The sequence below is a fragment of the Mytilus galloprovincialis genome, chromosome 9 (assembly GCF_965363235.1).
Source record: "Mytilus galloprovincialis chromosome 9, xbMytGall1.hap1.1, whole genome shotgun sequence".
NCBI classification, from domain to species: Eukaryota; Metazoa; Mollusca; class Bivalvia; order Mytilida; family Mytilidae; genus Mytilus; species Mytilus galloprovincialis.
Genome location: NC_134846.1, coordinates 47,094,376 through 47,121,946, shown reverse-complemented (window position 1 = coordinate 47,121,946; position 27,571 = coordinate 47,094,376). Strand labels below are relative to the sequence as shown.

The window sequence follows — 27,571 nt, the reverse complement described above, 5'->3', positions numbered from 1 at the left end:
ATTCTCAATTATGTCACCTCAACAGCAAATCCTGGAACAGCGCCTGGTATTGATAAAAGGCTTAGCAAAGTTCGAATGCAAGTCTAAATGAGATAATAAACGATCGTAAGGTTGTTTCGGGGAAAGAGTGGTTGCAAACATATTTCAAAAAGATATAAGATAAAATTGAGAATGGAAATGGGGAATGTGTCAAAGAGACAACAACCCGACCATAGAACAGACAACAGCAAAAGGTCACCAACAGGTCTTCAATGCAGCGAGAAATTCCCTCACCAGGAGGCGTCCTTCAACAAAAAAGCCCCATAACAAATATATAAACTAGTTCAGTGATAATGAACGCCATGTACTAAACTTCAAATTGTACACAAAGTTAAAAATAATACAATATAAATAGGCATTTATTTTTGCTAAAGTTGAAAAACTGCAAAACTTTATCTAAATGTTTCTTTTTTAAGTTTAGAAAAACAAAACAAAAACGGAGTCTTGATCCATCCATAATCATTGCGGCTATGGTTAAAACATTTTCTGGAGTAAGACTAGAACTGCAGTATTTGGCTAATCACATTCAAATACGAAAAGCAGTGAGAGCCAAAATTAATAGTTTGTTAAATTAAGTCATAACTTTAATAAATTATAGTTAAAACGTAAAACTTTTTATCTAAGACCTATGTTGATCTCTAGATCATTTTTTCTTTTACTGTCTCATATTTGTAAGATCGAAACAAACAAGACCAACTATTATAAATAGGCTTACATATTTTAACTTTACAACCGTGGAAGAGTATCTACTAGTACTAGTATCTCATGACGTGCTTGACCAGGCCTCCCTGTCAGTTAAACCTTGTGAGGTATCTACGAAGCAATAAACAATAATAGGTTAAACGAATTGAAATCATTGAAGACTATAATCCACACCCCTTCTTTTAAACATAAATTATTGCAGTAAGACATATTTGTTTAATAAATAGGAATTAAGTTTGCAGTGCCTCTATTAAAAAGGTTTGTGTCAACAAAAAACACGGATATGATTTAAAAATATTCAAAGTAACAATTTTTAAAAAGTCTAGCCTGGGATTGCTAACAAGTTTTGATTACCAAATTGTCAGATTATAAATCAGGAAAATCCGTAACATATTTAAGTTTCCACGCTGACAACGTGCAAACGCCGTGATCAAATCATAAATAGGATTATCAAAGTTTATATAAATAAAACATTTGACATGGAATTTCGTAAATGTAGGCTCTTAATCGGGTATCGAAGTTCTTACAGGGGGGTGTCCGCTTATCAAAACCGTTGGCCTACTTTAATTTACATTAAAACAAACTTAGTACTCTTCCGTATTTATATAGACAGAACCTCTTACGACAGTATGTCGATCATGGACAATCAAATCTTTGCAGTTTTATGTATGTGCTTGGTAAATGTTCAAAGTCGCCCGACAGAATCTGAGGTATATATGTGTATTAAACTGCCATTCTAAAAAAATAAAATTTAAGATAATTTAATGATTTACATTTTTTATGTTTTGTTTTTACGTCTTGTGTAATATCGCTAGATTGCTTGTTCGGGATTTTTTTTTAGCATTTACAAGCTTTAATTATCGATGAGCTACTTTTATTGAATTTCATTATTTAACCGATTGGACGTATTTCTTATTAATCATAATATTTCTGAACTTTTACGGATAATATGTAAACAGACTGGAATGAAAACGTGGGTGTCGTTGTTTTTATCGACCGTATAAGTCCATATATGTCATACAGTGACCGGAGACGAACATTTGTATGTTAGGTGTGTTATATGGGACATCAGGCTCCAACTTTATTTATCACTTCACTAATATTCAATATGCATGTTCGATAAGACTTAACTTAATTCTTTTTTCTTTTTCTTTTTTTAATAAAAGCAATAATTCAATAACTTTTTAATTTTTTTTATTTATTTTTTTATTTTAATACAAAACGTTTTTCAACATGATTTTATGAAAGCAAAATCTGTTTACAGATCTTTGCCTACCTCAAGGCAATGAAAAATGACCCTACACTACCAGAACAGAATTTTGGTAAGATATGCACATCTTTATTTATTCATGATACGTCTTACTAAATGTAAAGTGGTTTTTTTTTTACATTTATGAACACTGAATTTCTTTATTCATAATGATCTATATTTCTAGAACAGTTTAGGGTTTTAGTTTTGCATTTCAGTACTATGATACGCAATAAAAAGTATTCAATTTATAACCATTACACCGACCATTGCCAGAAACTATTTCATTACACATACGGGAGTGCTCGATAAACTTAATCGTCGCGGAAAAGATGGAATCTGTGGGATTCTTTTTACAAATCTATGTTATTGGTATACATGTCATTGGCATAAACCAGACCTGGAGAAAATTTTCTATGCTGCCACTTAATTCATGGGGGAAACAAATGTGTTATTTGGATCAACATATTTTGCTAAACAGTGCACACATTAATATTATGTCTTGACATGATTTTCAAAAGACATTTGCATTCCTCACTAGTTCTCCGTTAAAGCGCCCAACGTCGGAGTAAAAAATGATAAAATATAAATTACAGCAAAACTTGTTTATAAAGAACATAGAACATCTTCATAGTGTATTCTATCCACCCTATAAATTTTAGCATGTAATGTGCTACCGTTAATTTGTAATGATCGAGACAGTTTAGATGAAAAAACAATAAAAAATACATTTAACGTCATTTTATTTCCTTTGACGTCGTGATTTTCAATGCCAAAATGCTAAAAAAAAATATTGATTCACGTAAACTTTTATTTCTTTTTTCTTGTTAGCTGAAATTTAAGTATGATATTCAGTCATGTCTGCATTATTATTATATATATAAGGTTTTTTTTTATCTCCTTAAAACAAATTAAGGTGATAAATCTTCAAAAAGTTTTTTCTGTGCGAACTTGTACGATAAACAATCGACTCAGCATATCAGTCTTGTACAAAGCAAGATAAATAATAAAATCGTATAAACATGCTTTCAACACGAATACGCATATAATTTGCCACTGAATCCTCCTCCTTTTCGTCATCATCCTATTTACCATTCTGTGTTACCATGAATTATAATTGATGTGGTCATATTGATATCGAAAACATATATATAAATCAACTGTTTTAATTTCAAAATGCACAAGTATGGCGTATAACGCATGAATTTCTTGCTTTGAACTGTTTTTAAAAATGTCTTCGAAGCCGAAGCACAACCCTTGTATGATCTTGTATCTTTGATAGGTTACTTCCTTTGATATTCCTTAATACCTTTTTGTTCTATGTATTGTAAATTTGAAAAAATAGGAGAGACAAGAAGTGTCTATTAATTCTACTAATAAAGATAGTCGGCAAGATAAATTCGTGACACAGTGTTTAGTGACCTAATACGATATATACAGGGTCAGTAAATTCCATATGAGGTTCTATTTTCGCTCAAATCCCTTATGGAATTTACTGACCCCGTATTTATTGTATTAGGTCACTAACACACTGTGTAACTGATAATATCTGACTAGAATTTAAACGAATCACTTATTTGAAAAGGTTTACACTTTGTATATTAATACAATTTTAGAGGAGATATGCTTTTTTGATTGATGTTTTCTGAACGTACAGTGACAAATATTTCATGCAGATTTATGACCGGGAGAAGAATATTCAAAACATAAATAAGATGTTACATGCGTTGTCGTTGATAAAGAATTTAAAAAGGTTCAATAAAAATATTTAAAAAAAACAGTGATGAGAGAGACACGACAAAAAAATTATCCAGCAAAATATAAAATATTAAATCATTATTCATATATATTTTATTCATCCTCTTTGGTGGTTAGTTGTAGCCTATTAATCTCGCAACTTTGATTTGTAGACAACCAGTAACGACCACAGTTTCTTTTTGTAGATCCTCTTATACTAATAGAACTGTGCATTGTATTCCGTTTGTATATCATATACTTTTTTTTAGTTATTTGAAATAATTCAAGATATAGGAGGTGGTTTATAGATTAAAAAATAATTTTGAAACTTAAGAATATGGTGAATTGAAAATAACAGAAATAAATGATTTAAAGATTAATGAAACTTTACGTTTTCTGCATATTAAATTCATTATTGACAATATTCTAGTAGATCATTTCGAAAGAAACGTTGATCTTTCAAATTGGTTGTAAACGCTACTGGTCAAATGAAATAAGCGATGCAAATTTTATACATTCATATAAGCATCATTGTTTTTCGCCAAAATCACGATCTTGCATGAGTTAACTTTCATTTCGTTTCCTATTGTAGACAAATTTAACCTTACATCCTTCACGTGCATTGCGTCAGCAATTATTTAATTTTATTCACCTGGAAAAAAAAATAGTTCGTGACAGATGTCAGACCACGATAATCCGATAAGCAACAAAAAGATCTGCAATAGTGGCCGAAAAAAAAACAAGTTATAAATTCCATGCGTCCGAAGCGAGCACTATTTTTGATTTATCTTCATCATTTACGCCCAGCGACAAGTATTTGAAATCCAAAGATATGAAAGAATAGAAAGAGTTGATGAGCTATATGACGAAAATGACACACAAAAAATATTCAAATCAGTCGAATGTAACATTGATTGATAGAGTATAAAACCATAGGTATCTGTCTAATTCCAAAATATATAAATTGACCATTGATTGGAATTGTAAGGATTTACAGAACCAAAACATTGTCATAATTCGTACGTCTTAAATTTTCATACTGATGCTCGAGGACGGAAGACATTGTCTTCAATATTTTAGGGTATAACATTTTTTTAGTACCAACACATATTAAATATATTTCATAATATTCACCAAATTGATTGATAAGCAATGTTTCTTTCTATATTTTGTTGGACAGATGAGTAATCAATGATAAAATCGTTTTGGTGATCAAATTTTTATTTTATCCGATTTCAGATTTCTCTTAATGTCGGTTAGCTACCGGTACTGTCACTGTGTTCAGCTCCTCATTACCAGTACCTCGAATCACAAGGAAAATATGATAAAATATACCTCATATCATCTTTACTTTTGTTTATGATCCCAGCTATCCAACTTATTTCGAAGAATTTGAAATACTTTTTTTTTTCTCCAAGTTTTATACTTATTTCAAACGTGGTATCATTTATGCAGTACAGTGGCAGAATAAAAAAGAGGGGCTATACGGAGAAGTGTCGTCATACTTATGTTGTTGATACAGACAAGACAATATATCTTGTCAAAATTTTATATACGGAATTTTTGAAATACAGGAACTGAACCCAAGAATTTTACAGAGAAGGGCATATATTTCTAACTGAATAGAGAAAAATGGCCAAAAGAAATACAGAATGCAGAAATGTAGATCTCCTCCCCTAATACAGACCGTAATATATATATAGCATTGTGACGGATAGTTTTGTTTAATCTATATCTTACTCCTTTTAATTCCGAAAAGAATGTTGTACAAGGTGTTGTTAATTAATGTAACGGAATTTATATCGGGCCCTTTCTATCGACGTCATAATTTTGATGAAAGCTAAAAGCTTCTCTGCTTGTGCAACACGAAAAAAGAAAGAGCAATTTTTATGGCTTCTTGCAATTGCATACTTGTTAAATCGTATTGAATTCGGTATCAAATTTATATTAATCATAAAGCTTCATATCTTGAATATTGAAAACAGGTATAACTTATTTACATGCATTACGATTGATATAAAAACATCCGGTTCGTTTTGTTTTTTCTTCATCTAGATTTGAGAAAGAAGCAACTTTGTTACACTCAAACAATTATGGACCAAACAATTGATTTATAAAAATGTTACATGTTGTCTTCTTATGTCGTCTGAATTACAATATATTATTGATCTGTAAGTGATTATCCGCCATCCATTATAACTATCTAATATGTTTATTTGGCAAGTGCGGACGTGATAGAAAGCACTCTTTACCAAAATTTCAACGGAGATTACATTCCACGGAGGTTACATTTCGACGATTTCGTCATTTATAAACCATAATATGTATATCTAAAGATCGGAGTTAAACTAAAATTTAATGTTGACATCCATATCGATCTGTTGAATGTGAAATTTGTTTTCATAATTGATGTTTTTTTAAGAATTGGCCATTCCACGGAGATTACACGCTTAACAAATCTCTGCAGTTTTCAACTTTGCTTCGTTTTTCAGACTGATGTAACTTGGAATAAATGACCATTGTTATAAACAACATTATTTATGGTAACCTTATGATCAAATTTAACTCATATTACACTCTATACTGTACTAAATATTTTGTCCTGTTTGGTCTTTTAGGGAGCTACCATTTGATTTTTATGGGGGGGCTAGGATGAAATTTGAAAAAAATAGGCAGGACAGGAGTTTTGAGTAAAAAAAAAGGCAGGATGAGACGCTTGCAAAAAAAAAAAGTCAGGACGACAATTTAGGTAAAAAAAAGTCAGGATAAACTAAAAAAAAAAAAAGACAGGACCGAACAGAGTGAAAAATAAAAAGGCAGGACAGAGAATACAGCTAAAAAAAATTGCAGGACAAAATTTTTCATCCTAGCCCCCCCATAAAAATCTAATGGTAGCTCCCTTATCAATCAATGGAAATTTCAGCTTTTCGAAGAAAACATTATGGACGGCCGGTACGATCACGATCGTTGTGCATATGTACTAAACTTTATAAAAATTAAAAATATAGATAATAAAGAATTCTAAAATTCTCAGATATAAGTATAACAAGCCACGGGTATATAACTGGAAGTCGTTGGGTTTGCTTTCTTACGGAGGGACAAAATAACGTCATAAAATGGGCGCTTTAAGGGCATACGATACAGTTTTGATCCTGTATTTACAAGTTCGTGAAAATTTGGATATAGGCTATTTTTTACCTGATTAAATCAAATATGTTATAAAAAATATACCTTCATGTGCTACTTTTTGAGTAAACTGAGGTCGAAATTTTGTATATTTGCTCAAAATTCAGATTTGTGGCCGTAATTTCTTTTTCGAAAGAAAGACATAACTTTTTTGTTATAAAATATAAACACAAATTGTTTTTTTGTTAAATAATCGGTAATTTCTGTATTTTATAAGTATTCTAAAACATTGTGCATTTTTTATTCAGAAATAACTCATATTTATCAAATGTTCATGAATTGAAGAAAATACGTCATTTTATGCTGCATGTTTATCAAAATTAAAAAAAATCCTCTATTTACAGTTTTATAAAATTTGGGTCACATAATCTCCCTGCAAAATGAAACAAATTGCTGTTTTGAAAAATAGGGGTCCATGAACTCGTTTTCAAATTAAATCAGTTTGAATGATAAAAATCAGTCGAAAAATGCATCTTTTCCCGATATGTCACAGTTTGACGTCGCGAAAATAACATTTTACGTTAGCAACGTCATTACCTCCCCTATAACTGTATCGTATGCCCTTAACGGAGTACTAACCAGTGTCCTATGGAAAGCAAATATGCTCCTCTTGTCGCCGACTTGTTTCTTGTATCGTATTAAATAGAATTTATACAGAATCAAAAGAAATATCAAAAGAAAAGACGATGCTATCCTCTCACTTGATAAAACATATCTTGACTAATACCTGCCTAGAACTTGTAAGGGAGGACAAGTTTATAACTTATCTTGAAAAAGATTCTTTCAATTTTAACTCCATTTGAATGAAGAAATGCACATTATATATTTCTCTGTTGAAACGATATTCCATGCCTTGCATTTCCTTCATGAATTTCAGATGATAGAGTACAGGCACCATATAGGTAAACAAATAGAGATGCCTGTGTAATAGCGAGTTATTGAGACAAGAAAGCTATTGAACCAATTATTCATCATAATAAACGAAGCCATCTTTTCGTTTCAAATGTGTTGGCGCCGTCATGATTTGAATGATCGCTATGAAATTATTTCTGTGTACCAGAAGACCACGGATATGTTTCATTTTTCGTACTATAACCACAATCTCGTTAGGTCATCTATAACACTGACGATTGCGATTGACCGCCGGATTTGTTTTTGCACATGCAGTCTATCTTTCATATTAGCATAACTTCAATATTTATCACCTAAAACATACCAATCTTACATGGATTGTTTGTTTAAATATTATCCAATAATTTCAGGAAAAGATACTCCAGGTTTAATACAGGGTGACATTTTAGAAGCTCAACGTGATGTAAGTAACTGTTCAAAAACATAAATGCGTCTGATACTGAATTCACTTATAATACACAAACTATGATTTTATATCTTTAAGTTGTTTGACATAATAACCATCAGGGATCATCAGATATTCGTATTCACCATCTTCGTCAACCATCTTCCTGTATGATGACTTCCAAGAGATCATTCGTGATCATAATGACGATGGTTACTGAAAGATTTGAAAATGAAATATAAAATTACAAACGGAAAAAGGTTTACAGAGAAAACTGATATCAACGCAAAGCCTCACACTCTTCCTGATTCGAAAGCCATGATGCAAGAACGCATTTTATATTTTGAGACAATTTATAAGTATATTATATATTTGCTCATACTCCCTTATGCTCAGCAGAGAAATTACAAACGTCTATTTTGAAGTTTCTGTGGTTAAATACTAAGTAATTAATTCAACGCCCTTCAACTTTCGAAACAAACCGGATAGCAAGACACAACACAAAATATGATACTGATAACAGTTTTGTTGGTATTTGTTAATAAAATTTGTCTCTTCTACACAATTCATTTCAACACGTTTTGAATTGTATCTTAATTATAGGTTCGTAACTCTGTGGTGAATTATCAACGAACATGGACCAATAATGTAATTCCATATACATTTGCACCCAATAACTACAGTAAGTTAGCAAATGTTAATGCTAAGTATACAATAGACTTAAAGAAACTTAATTACAAGGTTGGTTGTATGTAGAAAGAAAAAAAATGCAGTGATTTATTTTTCCCAAAATGGTTTTGTTTTGTTTTCTTTTTGTTGTGACAAAGATTACTTCTTCTATTTTTATCAGTCCAGTGCATTTTTATAACCATTTTCCAGACCAACTTAATATGTTTCTTGTCGTTTGAAATAACCTTATTTTAATTGTGATGATTTTGTATCTAAGGTTAAATTGTTTTCATTGGTTACAGTTCGGTAGAAGCATTATGTTATGCATTGTATATATACCTTAATAAAACATAGTAAAGAATTGGATGTTTCGCGGGTAAACTTTGGGTCAGGTCGAATGTAAAGGGGTGTTCCTTATGAAACTCAGATACGAGTAACGAGACACTTTGGTAGAACACCCCTTCTTCAAGAATGGTACAGCTACCATTGGGGTATATAAGCAGGAGAGATTCCTAGCTCAAGGTCGATTGTCATAAGTCTTCGTAGACATAAGACCAAGGTACGGTACGTTGGTATTCGAGATCGTAGTCTCGTTCATATTAGATTTATTAGATAATATTACTAAGTGTAATAAAGAACAGGTTGGTTCCTGTTAGAAATACGGACTTGTACGTTTACAAGTTGAACCGTATTGTACCGTATAGGACAAGTGTGAGTCTGTGTGACCACCTTGTAAAGTACATAATTGTACCAAGGGAACAAAGACAAGTGCGTAAACTTGTAGGGTACATTATTGTATCAGGAGGACAAGTTTGTTCCTGACCCAAGGACACATTTGTAATAATACAAATTTGTACCAATTGTATATATTTTAAGTAGAATAGTTTATAGATAGTTTATTAAAGATTGCAAAGAGCAGTTGTACATATTTTGGTTCATTGACGTATATATTTGAATAAAGATTATTTGTTATATGTTTTGTAAATAGAGCAATTTTGGATCCAGTATCAAACTGGTAACGTACTCATTCTAAATTGAAATAGACACGCTTACCCTGTGTACACGTTACATAATTCGGTGGCTAGCGCTGGGATCCAAATTGTTCATTTTTAAATCCATAGTGAAAGATTATATCCAAATTTGATCATCTAATAAACTTATATCCAAACTGTCCTGTGAGAACTTACTGTTCACTTTTGCACAGATCATTTTTGTTCAAACTGTTCACTTTTGCACAGATCAAAATTGTCCTGTTAATGTTTTAAATTTCCCACGGTTTATTTACATTAGGGATTAACGATCGATAGTGGTACAGGCAATTTTGTGATTGACATTTATTACATTGTACATTTATGACATTGTGTTGACATTATTATATTGTGTATGCATGGTTAAACCGCAAATTAAAGTACAAACATGTCTTTTGATGATACAATCGACGAGTACACAAAACAAATATATGATATGGAAGAAGGAACAACTTATAGAAATAGTTTTGTTTCGTCAACACCCAAAGATCAAGGTGTTCGTCAAAAATATAATATTGTATCAAGAAATGATTCGGGTCTGGGATCAAGAGGGTCCTCATTGTCAAGAAAGGGAGATAATGAAAAAGTTGATTTACCAACATTCAACAACCCGAATACGCACAAAACTGTAAAATTTTCCCAAAATGATTTGAGGGAAGGGGATACTTTGCCTTTACCCATAGACAATAGTTACATTAGGGAAATAGACGAAACTGACAAATCAAAGTACCGACATACTGGTAACACAGATAATTCTGGTGTGAAAATTAAACCATGTCACTATAACGGTAGCACATCATGGACAGACTATTTGTCCCATTTTGAAATGTGTGCACTTGTAAATAATTGGTCGGAAAATCGAAAAGGGTTATACTTAGCGGTATCGTTAATGGGACAGGCACAAGCGGTACTTGGAGATTTACCAAGTGAGAAAAGACAAAACTTTTCTGATTTAGTCAGCGCACTTGAAGAGCGATTCGCGCCTTCTAGTCAAACTGAGTTGTACAGAGTTCAGTTTAAAGAGAGACGTCAGAGAGCCAGCGAATCACTTCCCGAATTGGGTCAGTCAATTCGAAGATTGTCCAACTTGGCATATCCTACTGCCCCATTGGACGTACGTGAAACTCTCGGAAAAGAGCAGTTTATTGACGCGCTCGTTGATTCGGAAATGCGACTCAGAATAAAACAATCGCGACCGAAAGGTTTAAATGATGCCGTAAGACTTGCTGTTGAACTAGAGGCGTACAATAAAGCCGAAAATAAAGTAAGAGAGGGACGAGGTTATTTACGGCAGACTATGAATGATGACGAGTTCGATAGGGAAGAAAAGATTACAAAAAGTAACTCACCAACGAAAGACATTGCATCATGGATGCAAACAATGGAGAAAAGTCTAAGTACTCTTACGACTGAAATGGCAAAATTAAAAACTAGTGGTACAAATGTGGGGTCTTCTTATGCTAAAACTAGATATACCCAAAGTAAGAGGATAAATAAGGGTTGTTATAATTGTGGCAAATATGGTCATTTAGCAAGGGACTGTCGCCTACCCCGAAGAAATCAGAACAATTATAATGAAAATAAGGGGGATGGGTCGGTCAAAACATTAATAAAAACTAGGAAACAAAATAACCGTAAGACAAATGAAGGTGCGGTTACAACAGCATCTGAAGATGCTGGTATGTATGTCAAATTAAATGTAGGAGACATTGAAGCCAAGTTTGTGGTTGATACAGGAGCAACTTTGACATTGGTATCTTCCAAGTTATACGATATGTTGACTCCATTAGATAAATCATATCTAAGCGAAGTTAAGACAACTGTTAGGTCAGTGTGTGGCAATAAGCTAGAGCTTCGTGGAAAAGGCAGGTTCAATCTGCATTTCGGTCCAAATATGTTGCAAACTGAAGCTGTTGTGACTGATCTGCAAGTTGACGGTATACTTGGTTTAGACTTCATGAAACGACATAATTGTTTAATTGATGTTAAGAATGGGCACTTTTGTATTGGGGATTTTAAGGTAGATTTGTGTTTTCAGGGATCAATAGGCTGTTACCGAGTGGTTGCTTCAGAAGCGGTTGTTATACCGCCAAGGTCAGAAATTGTCATTAGTGGCACGGTTTGCTTAGCAGACGGTCAAAAATTACCTGCTGACAATGCTTTGTTAGAAGCAAATGAGCATGCAGGGAAAGACTACATTTTGACTGCTAGAACGTTGGTAAGGTCAGGCGAAAAAGTCCCTGTTAGATTAATGAACACAGAACTAGATCCTAAGACAATCTATCCCGGTACCACTATAGCCCAAATGTCTGGTGTTGATCAAGTACTAGATGGTAATATTAGTTCAAATGAACAGAAACATGACGGACTTAGACCAGATTTACAAGATTTGTTAGACAGGACATCAGATGAATTGACTTCGAAAGACAAACAAAAAGTAGAATCTTTGTTGATAGAAAATCAGAACTTGTTCGCTTCTTCTGATGTTGACTTGGGAAGGACAAATCTCGTAAAACACGAAATCAATACGGGAAACGCAAGGCCATTTAAAGAACCACCTCGTCGTACACCTTATCATTTGAACAAGGTAGTAAATGAAAACCTTGACAAAATGTTACAAAAAGGGATTATTGAACCCTCACACAGTCCTTGGGCGGCAGGGATAGTCTTAGTTAAGAAAAAGGACGACACTTATCGCTTTTGCGTAGATTATAGACGCTTAAATAGTGTGACCCTTAATAAAGACGCGTATCCTTTACCGAGGATTGACGATTCGTTAGATCATTTAGCAGGAAATAAATGGTATAGTACTCTGGACTGTTGTTCAGGATATTGGCAGGTGGAGTTGGCCGAAAATGACAAACACAAAACCGCTTTTGCAACGCGAAGGGGTTTATTTCAATTTCGGGTCATGCCGTTTGGGTTGTGTTGCGCTGCACAGACATTTGAGCGATTGATGGAAACCATACTAGCTGGTTTGCAGTGGGAGACATGTCTGGTTTACATTGACGATATAATCGTTTTTGGAAAAACACTAGATGGTATGCTTGATAATTTAAGAGACGTTTTTGCTAGGCTTAAATCGGCTGGTTTAAAGCTGAAGGCGAAGAAGTGCACCTTGTGTACCACCAAGGTTCGTTTCTTAGGACATATTGTCTCTGAGGAAGGAATATCAACCGACCCTGACAAGATTAAGGCTGTAAAAGAGTGGCCAACCCCTACAAATATAACTGAAATTCGTTCCTTTTTAGGTCTTTGTGGGTACTACAGAAAATTTATCAAAAACTTTGCCCACATTGCTAAACCATTACACAAAATAACAGAGAAAGAAACAAAATTTGTTTGGAAGTTAGAATGTCAAGAATCTTTTGATCAATTGAAAGGCAAGTTAATAAACGCACCAGTTCTTGCATATCCAGATTTTAATAAAGAATTCATTTTGGATACTGATGCAAGCAATTTGGCAGTCGGAGCTGTCTTGACTCAGAAATCTGATGAAGGGCTTGAACATGTTGTGGCTTATGCTAGTCGTACACTTTCAAAATCAGAACGAAAGTACTGTGTGACACGCAAGGAGTTGCTGGCTGTGGTTTGTTTTGTTAAACATTTCAAACCATACCTCTACGGTAGAAAATTCACGGTAAGAACTGATCACGGATCATTAAAGTGGTTGCTTAACTTTAAGAACCCAGAAGGACAGATAGCTAGATGGATAGAGACATTAGGATCATTTGAGATGCAAATTCAACATCGACCAGGAGTGCAACATAGGAATGCAGACGCACTTAGTCGCATTCCTTGTAAACAATGTGGTTATCATTCCGGTTTAGAAAAAGAGACTGAGACTAAAGACCAATATGACACTGTTAATGCTATCACCCGTTTTGATAGTAGTAACGACAGAGATGATGACAGTGAAGATCATGATCTGTCTTTAAAGGAAATTCAAAATAATGATCATGACTTGAAAATAGTGACAGAATGGGTAGAAAAAGATGAACGTCCTGATTACAAAGATATTTCTGATAAGGGATTTTTCTTGAGATCGCTTTGGAATCAATGGAACAACTTAGAGTTAAGAGATGGACTTATTTATAGACGATTTGAAGACCCTGTAACCAAAATTGTAAAAATGCAGGCTATCATTCCTTTATCAGAACGCAAAAAGGTTTTACAATTTTCCCATGATGATAAATGTTCTGCTCATTTGGGTATCCATAAAACTTTGGCAAAAATTAGACAATCTTATTATTGGCCTGGGTTACAAAATGACGTCAGGACTTACATAAACGGATGTGACAAATGTGCAAAGCGAAAAAGTCCACAAAAGTCCAAAAGAGCTCCAATGGCTTTAGTTGAAGCTAATGGACCAATGGAAAGGATAGCTACAGATATCCTTGGTGAGTTGCCAGAAACAGAGAGTGGTAACAAATATATCTTGGTAGTTTCTGACTACTACACAAAGTGGACGGAATCTTTTGCCATGTCAAATATGGAAGCTAAGACTGTGGCTAAGATTATAGTTGAAGAAGTCATTGTAAGATTTGGTGTTCCTCATTGGATACACTCAGATCAAGGCAGGCAATTTGAAAGCTTGTTGTTTCAAGAGATGTGTTGTATTCTAAACATTAAGAAAACACGTACTACTCCATATCATCCAAAATCTGATGGTATGGTGGAAAGGTTTAATAAGACTCTTGCAACAATGTTAAGTTCATTTGTGGAACAGAACCAGAGAGACTGGGATGAATACATTCCTTTTGTCATGATGGCATATAGGGCATCCGAGCACGAAACGACTGGACAAACTCCAAATAGTCTCATGTTAGGTAGGGAACTATCAACCCCTTTAGACATCATGTATGAAATGCCACCATCAGTTAAAGATATCCCTGCACATAAATGGGCTTGGGAGCTTAAAGAGAAGTTAGAACACTCCCACAGTTTTGTCAGAGGTAAAATTAAAGGGCAAATGCGAAGACAGAAACACTATCACGACCTCAAATTGTCATATCAAAATTTCAGAAAAGATGATGAGGTATACGTCTATTTCCCAGTAAAGAAACCTGGGATGTCTTCAAAACTGACTAGTTTCTGGAAAGGTCCTTTTAAAATTCTCGACAAATATGGTGACCTTACATATAAAGTTGACTGTGGATATAGAGGGAAACCACAAGTCATACATGTCGACAGAATTAAGAAAAAGAACGAACAGACATTAAGGACAGACTCGGATAATAACACTTTTGTTCCATTAGACACTGAAAATGATACAGCTGAAAACGACCAAGTAGAAACTCCTTATTCACAAGACATTGCTGTTCATGAGTCAACGTTGCCTGTTGAAGAAACTGAAGAAAGTAGTCACGAAGGGCGCCGTACAAGGCGAAAACCAGCTTGGATGGCAGATTATATTGTTAAATAGTTTTAGTATATTTAAATGAACAAAAATGTGTATATAGTACTTCTATGCTTTATCTGTTTAAAAGTTAATTTTGGACATGCGGGACGCATGTGATTTTGAGGCGTGGGTTATGTGATGATTTTGTATCTAAGGTTAAATTGTTTTCATTGGTTACAGTTCGGTAGAAGCATTATGTTATGCATTGTATATATACCTTAATAAAACATAGTAAAGAATTGGATGTTTCGCGGGTAAACTTTGGGTCAGGTCGAATGTAAAGGGGTGTTCCTTATGAAACTCAGATACGAGTAACGAGACACTTTGGTAGAACACCCCTTCTTCAAGAATGGTACAGCTACCATTGGGGTATATAAGCAGGAGAGATTCCTAGCTCAAGGTCGATTGTCATAAGTCTTCGTAGACATAAGACCAAGGTACGGTACGTTGGTATTCGAGATCGTAGTCTCGTTCATATTAGATTTATTAGATAATATTACTAAGTGTAATAAAGAACAGGTTGGTTCCTGTTAGAAATACGGACTTGTACGTTTACAAGTTGAACCGTATTGTACCGTATAGGACAAGTGTGAGTCTGTGTGACCACCTTGTAAAGTACATAATTGTACCAAGGGAACAAAGACAAGTGCGTAAACTTGTAGGGTACATTATTGTATCAGGAGGACAAGTTTGTTCCTGACCCAAGGACACATTTGTAATAATACAAATTTGTACCAATTGTATATATTTTAAGTAGAATAGTTTATAGATAGTTTATTAAAGATTGCAAAGAGCAGTTGTACATATTTTGGTTCATTGACGTATATATTTGAATAAAGATTATTTGTTATATGTTTTGTAAATAGAGCAATTTTGGATCCAGTATCAAACTGGTAACGTACTCATTCTAAATTGAAATAGACACGCTTACCCTGTGTACACGTTACATAATTATCAATACAAAGCATTGATGAGATGATATTATACTTCCATTTGTTTTCAAAGAAAAAACCAACTAACGACAAAGAAATAGACAAAACACAAATAAAAAGTCGATGCAACATTTTATTATGAAAATAGGGAAAACTACAAAGAATCATGCAAAAACTCATAATATAACCGTCAATGAACGAATAAGTAGTTCGGCTCCTAATATATTACCTTTTAAGTGTTTTTTTTAATATATAAAAATCGACCACCAAAGATTGTATCTTCTGTTCTTTTATAGGTTTTACTGAACAAAACTATATTGTATCAGTCATTACAGACATGATGAAAATAACAAGAAGTTGTGTCACATTTATTCCAAGAACAACTGAAAAAGACTTTGTGTTCATACAGAAAGCAGGAGAGTATGTATTGATAGTATTCATATAATACTGTGTTTGTTTTTGACTGGATTTTTAATCAAATGACTTGAATTTTTATCGTACACCCCATGTTTAATTGTTATATCATTAGTGTCGAAGTTTCACAAAAAAAGATTAGATTTAAATTGCAATAACCATTGCATAATGTTTGTGCGCATTAGCATTACAATTGCGTGCAAAAAATCATTACGTGTGCGCGCAGCTATTGATAACATTTGTGGGCATTTATTTTAGCCACTAGTCAACTGTCGTCCGTCTTGCATTATCATTAGTTTTTGTTATATTTGTCTGGCTAGCCTGCGATACATATTGATGGGCGTCACGTAGAGTTAAGAATATATATATATACAAAGTAGAAGAGTATATAACATAATAATAGTTTGTCTTTTGTCTCAATACGTCTGACTCCGTCTCAATACTTTGAAGTTTATAGTTATGTTATCTTTATGTGTTCGCCCTTGTCCCTTTATGCTTATATCTTTATCTTGACTTCGAATTATGTACTGAAATCGGTAATATGGCCCATACTGTTGTGCAGATTCAGATATAATTTGCGTTATGTCACTAACAGAAATTTCTTTAAAGTAATAAATTGCTTTTTCAAAATTCGTCTGATCAGGATTTAAATATGAATTTGCATGTACACAAGGACAACAATTATCATAACTCTTTTAAGCAACAAAGGATACTTGACAATTGTTTTTTTTTTTACTGCAAATAAAGACACTCGTATTATGAAGTGAGTTTACCACTAGTGGCATTGGTTGCACAATTCTTGTCTTCTTGTAGATGTAACAGTGCTATTGGCAGGACCGGTGGCGCCCAGATATTAAACCTTGGTGACAAATGCTTAAAAAATGGTACCATCATGCACGAATTGATGCATACACTTGGTTTCTGGCACGAGCATACGCGACCAGATAGAGATGAATATATAATAGTGTACGAAAAAAATATTTTAAAAGGTAATATATATGATTATTGGATATCACGATATTAACTCTTATCACTAATATTTGTCAACATCTTTTTTGCATAAGCTTAGATTCTCAGTCAAGTACAGAACCCGGTCAGTGATTAGAATTCATCTACATGTTGTTGCGAAAGACAAAGATATTTCTATATCAGGCAGTCTGTTAACATACAATATACATGTATAATACTTTAAATGAAATAGTAGTGCATCAATTATCTCACCTTATCAGTTATTTTTATGAATTCGGGCGTCACTGATCAGTCTTTTGTAGACGAAACGCGCATCTGATATACAAATTTTAAGCCTGGTACTGATGAGTTTATCTATCATTTTAGATCAAATTTTAACATGAAGCTTAATCGTCTAAATAAACATCACATTCAATTACTCACTTTATTAATCATAGATCGAGGTATACATTTTCTTATACAAAAAGAATAACAAAAATATCAACTCAAAATTGGGAGGTAAGAAAGACAAATTCAAACGCTTTCAAACTACGAAACAAGTGAAAATCAAATGCACTATTCCCAACTTCGTACAGGCATTTTTCAAAAAAAAAATGGTGGGTTAAAACGAGAGATGTAGGTGAAATGAATGTAAAATTTTGAAACTTGATTACTAGTAATGTTAAAGGGTTTAGATTTTAGTGATGCAAGGGAGTAATTAGCATTGGTAAATGCTATTATCAAAACTACTTTCTTCCTGATTAAAACATTATACGATATCTTTTCTTATTCAGAGTATATATATAACTTCTACAAAATGCCTTCAAATTCTGTATTACTACTGGAGCATGCATATGATTATTGTTCAATCATGCATTACTCTCCAACGACGTTTTCAACTGACCCATTGAAGCATACATTTGAACCAAGACAACATGTCGATTGCGAGATTGGTCAGAGAGACTACTTAACAGAGAAGGATATCAACAGAATACAAAAATTATATAACTGTGGTATGTATTGCAGGCAATGCATTTTTCAATAGAAATAAAAGACGCTGTCTCATCATTAACATCTTTTATTAAGAAATATACTTTTCCCAATAAAAGATACAAAATAGATTGGTTGATTGTTGGTTGTTTAACGTCCAGTGGTAAATGTGGCATGCATGTTCAGGACAAAAACAACTTAACAATAAATACAAAAGGTATAGGTGCTGTAATAAAAGCCGCCTGGGATACAATTCCGTAAAATGCGAATTGCTTCTAGAAAATGATTTTTTTGGGAAAGGGATATACATTTTGCCACGCAACAGACCATACATGACGTACGTACTCCCTAAACGGTTTTTTGTTTCTGAATTTGCAGAGAGCGTGACACTCTCTTTAGAAGTGGCATCTCTATTCTGACTGGACGTGGTTGCGTACTTGTACATTCAGCACAGCCAGCATAACTCCTCACTTTGGCAAGGGAAAGAGCTTTACTGCCGGTTGGAAGAGGACCTATCACACCATATTTCAGTTCCCCAGTCAATCTTTGCTGTGCGACTACATAGAGGGAAATATCCAATAGCAAAATAGCATATACCCACCAAAAAGAGATTTTCAGTTAAACACAAATCTTAAAGTATCTGATAGTTAGGTTTAGAGATCATGGTAATGAAAACATTCCTTTGTGATTTAATTTAGTATAAAGTTATTCTGTTTTTGTATGATGGAAGTTTAAAAAAACCGCCCTTGACTGGCTATACAAAACCTCGCACGGTTGGTCAGAATGCTGTTCTTTGATTCCCTTCTCAACATTATTATATAGGCCTATAATGGTTCAAAACTCTTGAAAATATATATATTTTGGTACGAAAACAATGTTTCGTAACCCTTGCATCGTTTTCTTTTTCTTTTTGCACTATCTGTCGATATAACATTGCTATGTTTTAAAATTTGCAAGATTAGATAAGAAGAATACGGAAATAAAATAAAATTATTTAAAAAATCTTTGTATCTTATTTATTTTTGTAGAGAAAGTTGAAGAAATGTGTCCCAAGCCGATAGCACCAAGGAATGGAAACGTTACATTCTCAGACAGAAAAATTAGTTCCAAAATACAATATAATTGTTCCGCTGGATATGTATTGGTTGGTCCATCAGAGAGATTTTGCAGAAATGATGCAACTTGGTCTGGTGATGAGCCACTGTGTTTACCTACAAGTAAGAATTTATTGTCATCATTAATATTTCCAAAGCTAGATCATGCAATGTATATTTATTGAGTAAGAAGTGACTAAGAGGTTACTAAACATTTTATTAATTATAAGTCAAAAACTACGAAAGCATCAAGGTTGTTAACAGAAAAAGACGATACAATATATAGTCATTGACAAACAGTATAAACATAACACTCGACAGTATAACTAGCTAAGACTGAAAACACAAACCTCACGACTTGTATCTAAAATTGCAGTTATACCTTTCCTATATATTATCACATACATTTTTACTTCTTCATAAATCTCAACAGTTTGTTTACTATTCTTATCAACAGATAAATCTCAACAGTTTGTTTACTTTTCTTACCAACAGATAATGTTCTGAACTTTTGTAATTTTGACGAACCTGGAACCTGCAATTGGACCCCTGATATATCGGACCCCGATCAAGACTATGAAGAGTGGTCAAAACAAGCTGGATCAACAAAAACACCTCGAACTGGACCTGTGTTTGATCATACTAGGGAAACTTCAGAAGGTAAGGTATTAATATTCTGACAAAACATTACATTTCCATTATATATAGCCAGCTGAACTGACCAATCAGATTCGTTTCGGTGTTTACTTGTAACTGCTTTCTATTACTTTTCCATTTTCATATTTTTGATTACCATCGAGTTACATTCTGACTTCTCCATCTATTAGTCTGTAATGGGAAAGCCATTCAACGAACACTTCCCAACTTTATAGTTGGTTCTACAAATAGCATATTTCTACATATTCAAATTTATAGTTCAATGATAGCATATTTCTACATATTCAAGTTAATAGTCCAAATGATAGCATATTTCTACATATTCAAGTTAATAGTCCAATGATAGCATATTTCTACATATTCAAGTTAATAGTCCAATGATAGCATATTTCTACATATTCAAGTTAATAGTCCAATGATAGCATATTTCTACATTTTCAAGTTAATAGTCCAATGATAGCATATTTCTACATATTCAAGTTTATAGTTCAATGATAGCATATTTCTACATATTCAAGTTAATAGTCCAATGATAGCATACTTCTACATATTCAAGTTTATAGTCCAATAATAGCACATTTCTACATATTCAAGTTAATAGTCTAATGATAGCATATTTCTACATATTCAAGTTAATAGTCCAATGATAGCATATTTCTTCATATTCAAGTTAGTCCAATGATAGCATATTTTTTCATATTCAAGTTAATAGTCCAATGATAGCATATTTTTTCATATTTAAGTTAATAGTCCAATATAATTTGTATATATGTCTCAGGCTGAACCCACTAGAGAAGTGTATATTTATCTTAAAGCCTCGATCACACCTTAACGGATAGCTCGAACGGATGCCTAATGCCTCGGTCACACCATAACGGATAGCTCGAACGAATGCCTAACGGATAACTTTTTTTCAATCCGTTCATGTCCGTTCTTATCAGTTAGACGTCCGTCCATATCCGTTGCATGTCCGTTTAGCGTACGTTTTCTCCGTCGACGTCCGTTATGTCCGGTGGAAAATTTTGAGCATGTTCAAAACTTTGAACGGACGTCCAACCGTTGAACGTCCGGTAGACGTCCGTTTTGTATGGTACTCGTACGTTTCGTTTACGTTTTGTATCCGTTACGTGTCCGTTATACATCCGTTGGAGGTCTGGCAGATAAATTCACCAACGGACTTCTAACGGACGTCTAACGGATAAAACGGATGTTGAACGAATGTGAAACGGACTTCTATCGGACGTATAACGGATAAAACGGATGATGAACGGATCTGAAACGGACAAATGCCAATAAAAAGTTTCGCGTCAGAAATTCCAATTAGCCTTTTTTAAGGTTCATGAATTCTTATTATTCATAATCGATCTTAGAGTAATGGCACGTCTTCACAATCAAGCAGCTCTTATTCAGGCCAGAAACTGCCCTTTGGTGACATTTTAAAGAACAAACCAAAACCAGTTACACAGAAACATTTTGAACATTTATGCGATTTACATATTATTATTGTCGCCTTTAATTTTTCCGTACATCTTGTTCATCCGTTTTATTCGATACGCTTCCGTTAGGTGTCCGTTTTATGCGGTACTCGTCCGTTGGATGTACGTTCGACATCCGTTATGTCCGGTACGTTTCCGTTTCTCGTACGTTGCATATCCGGTGTGTGTCCGTTAAGCATTCGTTACTCGTCCGTTTTACTCGGTTAGTACATCAACGGACTCCCAACGGATAACAACTTTGTCAACGGACAACTTTTATTTTCATCCGTTAAGCGTCCGTTCGTGCTATCTGGTGAGGTGTGACCGAGGCTTAATATACACTATACTTACTAGATTTGCCTAACCCTGCGTTACACGTAAATCATTATCAATCGTGTACGATGTTAATTTTTCACCTTAATATGTCGTTCGTTACACCCTTGCCATATAATTCTATAAAATATTTAGAAATTTCCGATTAAAAAAATAAAAAGTATAGCAAAAGAGTGTTGATTTCGAAAGCTGTTATGAACCCTTGCAGTTTTCTAAATTACGCTAAAAAAAATTACGTATTATTTTAAGGTTTTTATATGTATGTTGAAAGTTCCGAAAAATCCAAACCAACACAAAACCAAACAAGAAAATTCAGGATAAGGAATTCTAATATCAGTCACGGCGATGTTCAGGGAGGAGTCTGCATGTCGTAAGTTTATGTTATAAAATCCTGATCAATTTGACGAAACAAGGCATTTTTGAAAAGTTGAAATCCTCTATATACTTAGTATACGTGGCAAAATATTAGCATAATGTGTGTGTAAGGGTGACTATTGGGCAAAAGCTGATGTATCCAAAGTTCTACGGTCGTATTAAGTAAAAGAATTATGTCAGGTATTCAATTTGTGGTATGAAAGACCGTGAAAATAGGACTAAATAAAAATAATCAAACAACGCAAAAGAGAGACAAAAATATCAAGGGGATGATCAATGCCAGAAGTAGAAAACGATCTGACAATACCATACCAGAAAAAACGAAAAACGATCTGAAGATAAACAACAGTATATCCAAAACACGATATAGAAATATAAAGACTGAACAACACGAGCCCAACCAAAAACCAAGGTGATCTCAGGCGCTCCAGAATGGTAATGATATCCTGCTCCACGATTGGTATCCGTTGTGTTGCTCAAACCCGATGATTAGTCTAGATTGATAGGTCGCATACGAAGAAAAGAGTACGGGCCAGTTGGATCATATTCGTAGTAGTCGTCAAATAATAGATATAGGAAGATGTGGTGTGAGTGCCAATGAGACAACTCTCCATACAAATAACAATTTAAAAAGTAAACCATAATAGGTTAAAGTACGGCCTTCAACACGGAGCCTTGGCTCACACCGAACAACAAGCTATAAAGGGCCCCAAAATTACTAGTGTAAAACCATTCAAAACACATTTTCTAAGCAAATGTTTTAGAGGAACATGATTAACGGTATCGTGATAAAATGTATGCAACCGTAACTTTATATTATTCAACAATATATTGTCCATCTTTTATAAGAAAGAAATTAAGCTATGAACACTTTACTTAATCATCCTGTTTGTTATTTTAAGAATTAAAAACAAATATTATAAATTTATTCATTTAGCTAGCCAAGAGTTACGTTCCAGCCCAATCCTCTCTGGATAGAAAGAGGGATAGAAGGAGGAATGGATTGCAACCCTTGGCTAGCAAAGATAAACTTTATCTGATACCCCAAAAATAATCAAATTTGCTAAATATTGCAGATTTTATTCTAATACATATGGCAAAGGAATAGTCCCAGGTTCACTTCAGGTTTACGTAGCACATTCAAACAGTTCACAAACAAAACTGATATGGAAAGATGATGGAACAAATTCACAGAAATGGATACGAAGAATTATTTCAACACAAATAAAGCCAGATTCAATGGGTAAAATGGTATGTTATTTTTTAATATTAAAAATCGTGACAAAAGTTAAATCGTTAAAAATATGTAGAAGTTGCATAATATTTTTAGCATTTCTAGCAGGCCCTTACTCTTTAACTTTGCATTTAATTTTGTGGAATTTCCTGCTGATCAGTAGATTTCATATTGTACAGAGTATGATGATGATGGAAGTTATTAACGACCTTGACTGGCTATACAACCCTTGCACGGTCGGTTGCTTTGCATTGTAATCAAAATGCAAGTCCGTGCTTGGCCTCTAAGTTAAAGCTGCATTTGGAGTTCTACGGCTATTTCATAGACCCGCAGCAACCAAATATTAATTTATAAATTACCAATGCTACCACAAGAAATTTCGGAATTCGTTTGTGAGTGTTTGTGGTGAAAGTTATTCCTTGCAGTTTACATTTTTAAGGAATATGCACGTGGTATCTGCAATTTAACTACTTTAGGCCAATGTCAATATATGTGGATTTTGTGTACTCTAGTGTACTCGTAGTATAATCTAGCAAAAAGTTATACTTTGTTATACAATCTCTTAAATTTTACCATAGCAAGACTGCAGCTCTTTAATGTTAAAAAGAAATAGAAAAATAAAAAAAAGGGCCAATCGACAGTCTTAAGGTCCCAACAAAAAAGTCAACGATATGGTCAAAACAAATTACAAAACTGGTAATGAACTCATGTGCTCCGGAAGGGTAAGAAGTTTCTGCCCCATCATTGGAACACGTCGTATTACTCATTGCAATTTCAAAAAAAATACAGTGAAAACTGAAACATGGTACCGATTCGATCGAGGAAAAGTGAAAGTGTTTGTGGTCACGACAAATAGAAAAACAGAGCTAAGTAATGGAAAAGCCACAACCCCATGCATTTTAACAGTTGTAACAGGAAAACTAAAACGTGTTCTTCACATGTTTTTTTTTGTTATAAGTTATAACTTCATACAGTGATTGCTCACGATAGACTTTATTTTTATTTTATAGATTGACATTATAATTGAAGTGGACATAGGACAAAGTGCAACGCCATGGGAAAGTGATATTGCCGTTGATGACATTTTAATTGCATCATGCAATCAAATAAAAACATACGAAGATTGGTTGGAAAAACATGCTTCTACAATAGTTCCTCAACCGGTTGGATAAATGAACATTTATAAAACATTGAATACTACAACGCAATTTGAGTTTATTGCGTTACTTCGAATTCTGTACCATTGTGTGTTATATAATTTTTGTATTTTGTGTTTCTTCATTTTGTTATGTTATCTGAACAGATTACAGAAAAGTTTATAAAAACATCATTTATCATTTTTTTTATTTTATAGAAAAAAATATTTTTTTTAATTTAATAATAAAAAAAGTATGAGTCACAGAAGACTTCAGTTTTCAAGCTACTGTAACAGGTTGCGCAAAATTTTCAGATTTTAATAGATAATGCATGGAAAAATAATTTAGAGTGATAGAGAGAACACTAAAGTATGTTTTTTAAGATAAACTATGAGAAGTTATATTCTTATAACTTATCTCTGAAAAATTAAAAGATACATTTGAGGGACACGGAACTTTGTTTCTTGCTAGAAACAAAATAATTACGATTTTAGTTATCTATGCAAAAATCAGAATTGAGAATGGAAATGGCGAATGGGTCAAATACATTACAACCCAAACAAAGACCACAAAACAACCCAAGACAACCAATGGGTCTTTAACGCAGCAAGAAAATTTCGAACCCGCGGAGGCGAGCATCAGTAAGACCTAAACAATATTGTATACGAGTTCAGTTTAAAAAAAAACCACCACACAATACCAACACAGCCTAGATTGCCTCATGAAGGAAATTTCAAAACCTAAAGCTTGTCTTCATATCAAATTGTTTTTACGGGGAGTGTCTTACAAGAAGCAAGTACTGTTGATCCATGTTTCTTATCTATTTTTAGTTTTCAGTGTTATTTGTCTTATTGTTAGTCCTTTGTGTTTTATCTGTTCCCCGACAGTGGTTTGTCTTTTGTTCATTGAGTGCCCTTCTGTAATCTCTTTGTGTTGCATTCATTTAATAATATAGTAATTTTGTTTTAAACTTTATTTTATTTTGAGACTATTTAGTTTATTTTTACAACTTTAAGTTAATAACTACTTTAAATTGTATCCCAGTTAGGAGCTATATCAAGTTTTAATTGAAATGTGTTATGAAAACTTACTTGACATAGTAATATCAATGATATTCAGCCTCCTCTTAACTTAATTTGGAAAATAAACCGCATAATTTACAGGTATAAAAGATTAAAACTCTGCAAGCCGAAACACAAATGAAAAAAAAAAAAAAAAAAAAAAACCAGCAGCCACATACTTTACTTTGTGAATTACATGTTTGCTTTATCCTACATACTGGTCTTTTGGTGTTGTCCCTAAAAACTAGTCTTACACTGAATCTATACATTTTGCTTTAAGACCAAAATATTGTCAACAAATTATTAAAACAAAACTTCCGTTTTCAGATTAAAAAATTCGTAAGGGTTCCACGGAACCCAGTGTCTCGCCTACTTTTGCTGTTAATCGCAGACTCAACAAAAATGAGGAAAAACATCAATAAAAATTTCCCTCTCGATACTCTCTTTTGATTGAAAGAAGCTTCCAAGTTTAGTAAAAAAATCCAGGATAGTTTATGAATCTAATAAATGTTTTATAAACTTTAACTGCAGACTGTATGTAATGTTAACTGCAAGAAAGACTAAGTCCATTTATAAGTAAAATACGGAAAAAGTGATTTTGTTTTTTCACAAAATTTACTTCTGAATAATATCTTATGATCAGAAACAAGATTTTGTTTAAGTTTGGTAGAAATCCAGGATAGTTTAAGAACATTATAAAAATTTTAAAAACTTAAACCACAGAGTGAATGTTTTGTTTCTTGCAAAAAAACTAAGTCCATTTATATCAAAATACGGAAAAGTGGAAATTTATTTTTACAAAATTTTCTTCTTGATACTTATTCTTATGATCATAAACAAGCTTCTGTCCAAGTTTGGTACAAATCAAGGATAGTTTATGAAAGTTATTAAAATTTTAAAAACTTTAACCACAGAGTGAATGTTATGTTTCCTCGCAGAAAAAACTAAGTACATTTATAAGTAAAATACGGAAAAAATGGAGTTTTATTTTTACAAAATTTACTTCTGGATACTTTCTTATGATCATAAACAAGCTTCTGTCCATGTTTGGCAGAAATTCAGTTTAGTTTATGAAAGTTATTAAAATTTCAAAAACTTTAACCACAGAGTGAATATTTGTGGACGCCGCCGACGACGACGACGGAATGTAGGATCGCTTAGTCTCGCTTTTTCGACTAAAGTCGAAAGCTCGACAAAAAGGGTCTGGGAGAGGCATAGAAAGCACGATTTTGCATCATTTGTTCTAAAACTCCTTGGGGCCTTCATCGGCTCCCAAACCCTTCGTTATTTTTTCGGCTGGCTCCGCTCGGCATAAAAATGTTTCAAAATACTTTTAAAAGAGGCTAGTTACAGCCAAACTTAATACCGTGTATGTATGCCATACAGTATGGAATTCAGAAGATTTATTTCCGCAGAGGTTGATGATTAATGTTGATTAAATGGTGATAATGACTTGTCTACACATGTATTAATTATTTTATTTAAGAATAAATAATGAATTAATAGTGTTTTCAAACATAAATCAGTCCCTAGTTTTAATGAAAATGAAAAATCTTGCTTCAACATTTCAGAAAATAAAAAATCTGCCCCCCCCCCCCCGAACTTTGTTAAGTT

At 33.4% G+C, this 27,571-nt stretch overlaps 1 protein-coding gene across 1 annotated transcript; it reads left to right on the top strand.

Moving 5' to 3' along the window:
• The first annotated feature begins 1,301 nt into the window (after window positions 1-1,301).
• Window positions 1,302-25,088, top strand: LOC143045152 (embryonic protein UVS.2-like). The gene is made up of 12 exons (XM_076217458.1): window positions 1,302-1,451; window positions 2,006-2,063; window positions 8,176-8,228; window positions 8,814-8,892; window positions 16,537-16,660; window positions 17,468-17,643; window positions 18,397-18,615; window positions 19,621-19,809; window positions 20,182-20,346; window positions 22,401-22,521; window positions 23,603-23,777; window positions 24,771-25,088. Exons 1-12 carry the CDS (start codon window positions 1,371-1,373, stop codon window positions 24,930-24,932), a joined length of 1,602 nt encoding a protein of 533 aa, XP_076073573.1. The 5' UTR covers window positions 1,302-1,370; the 3' UTR covers window positions 24,933-25,088.
• The last annotated feature ends 2,483 nt before the right edge of the window (window positions 25,089-27,571 follow it).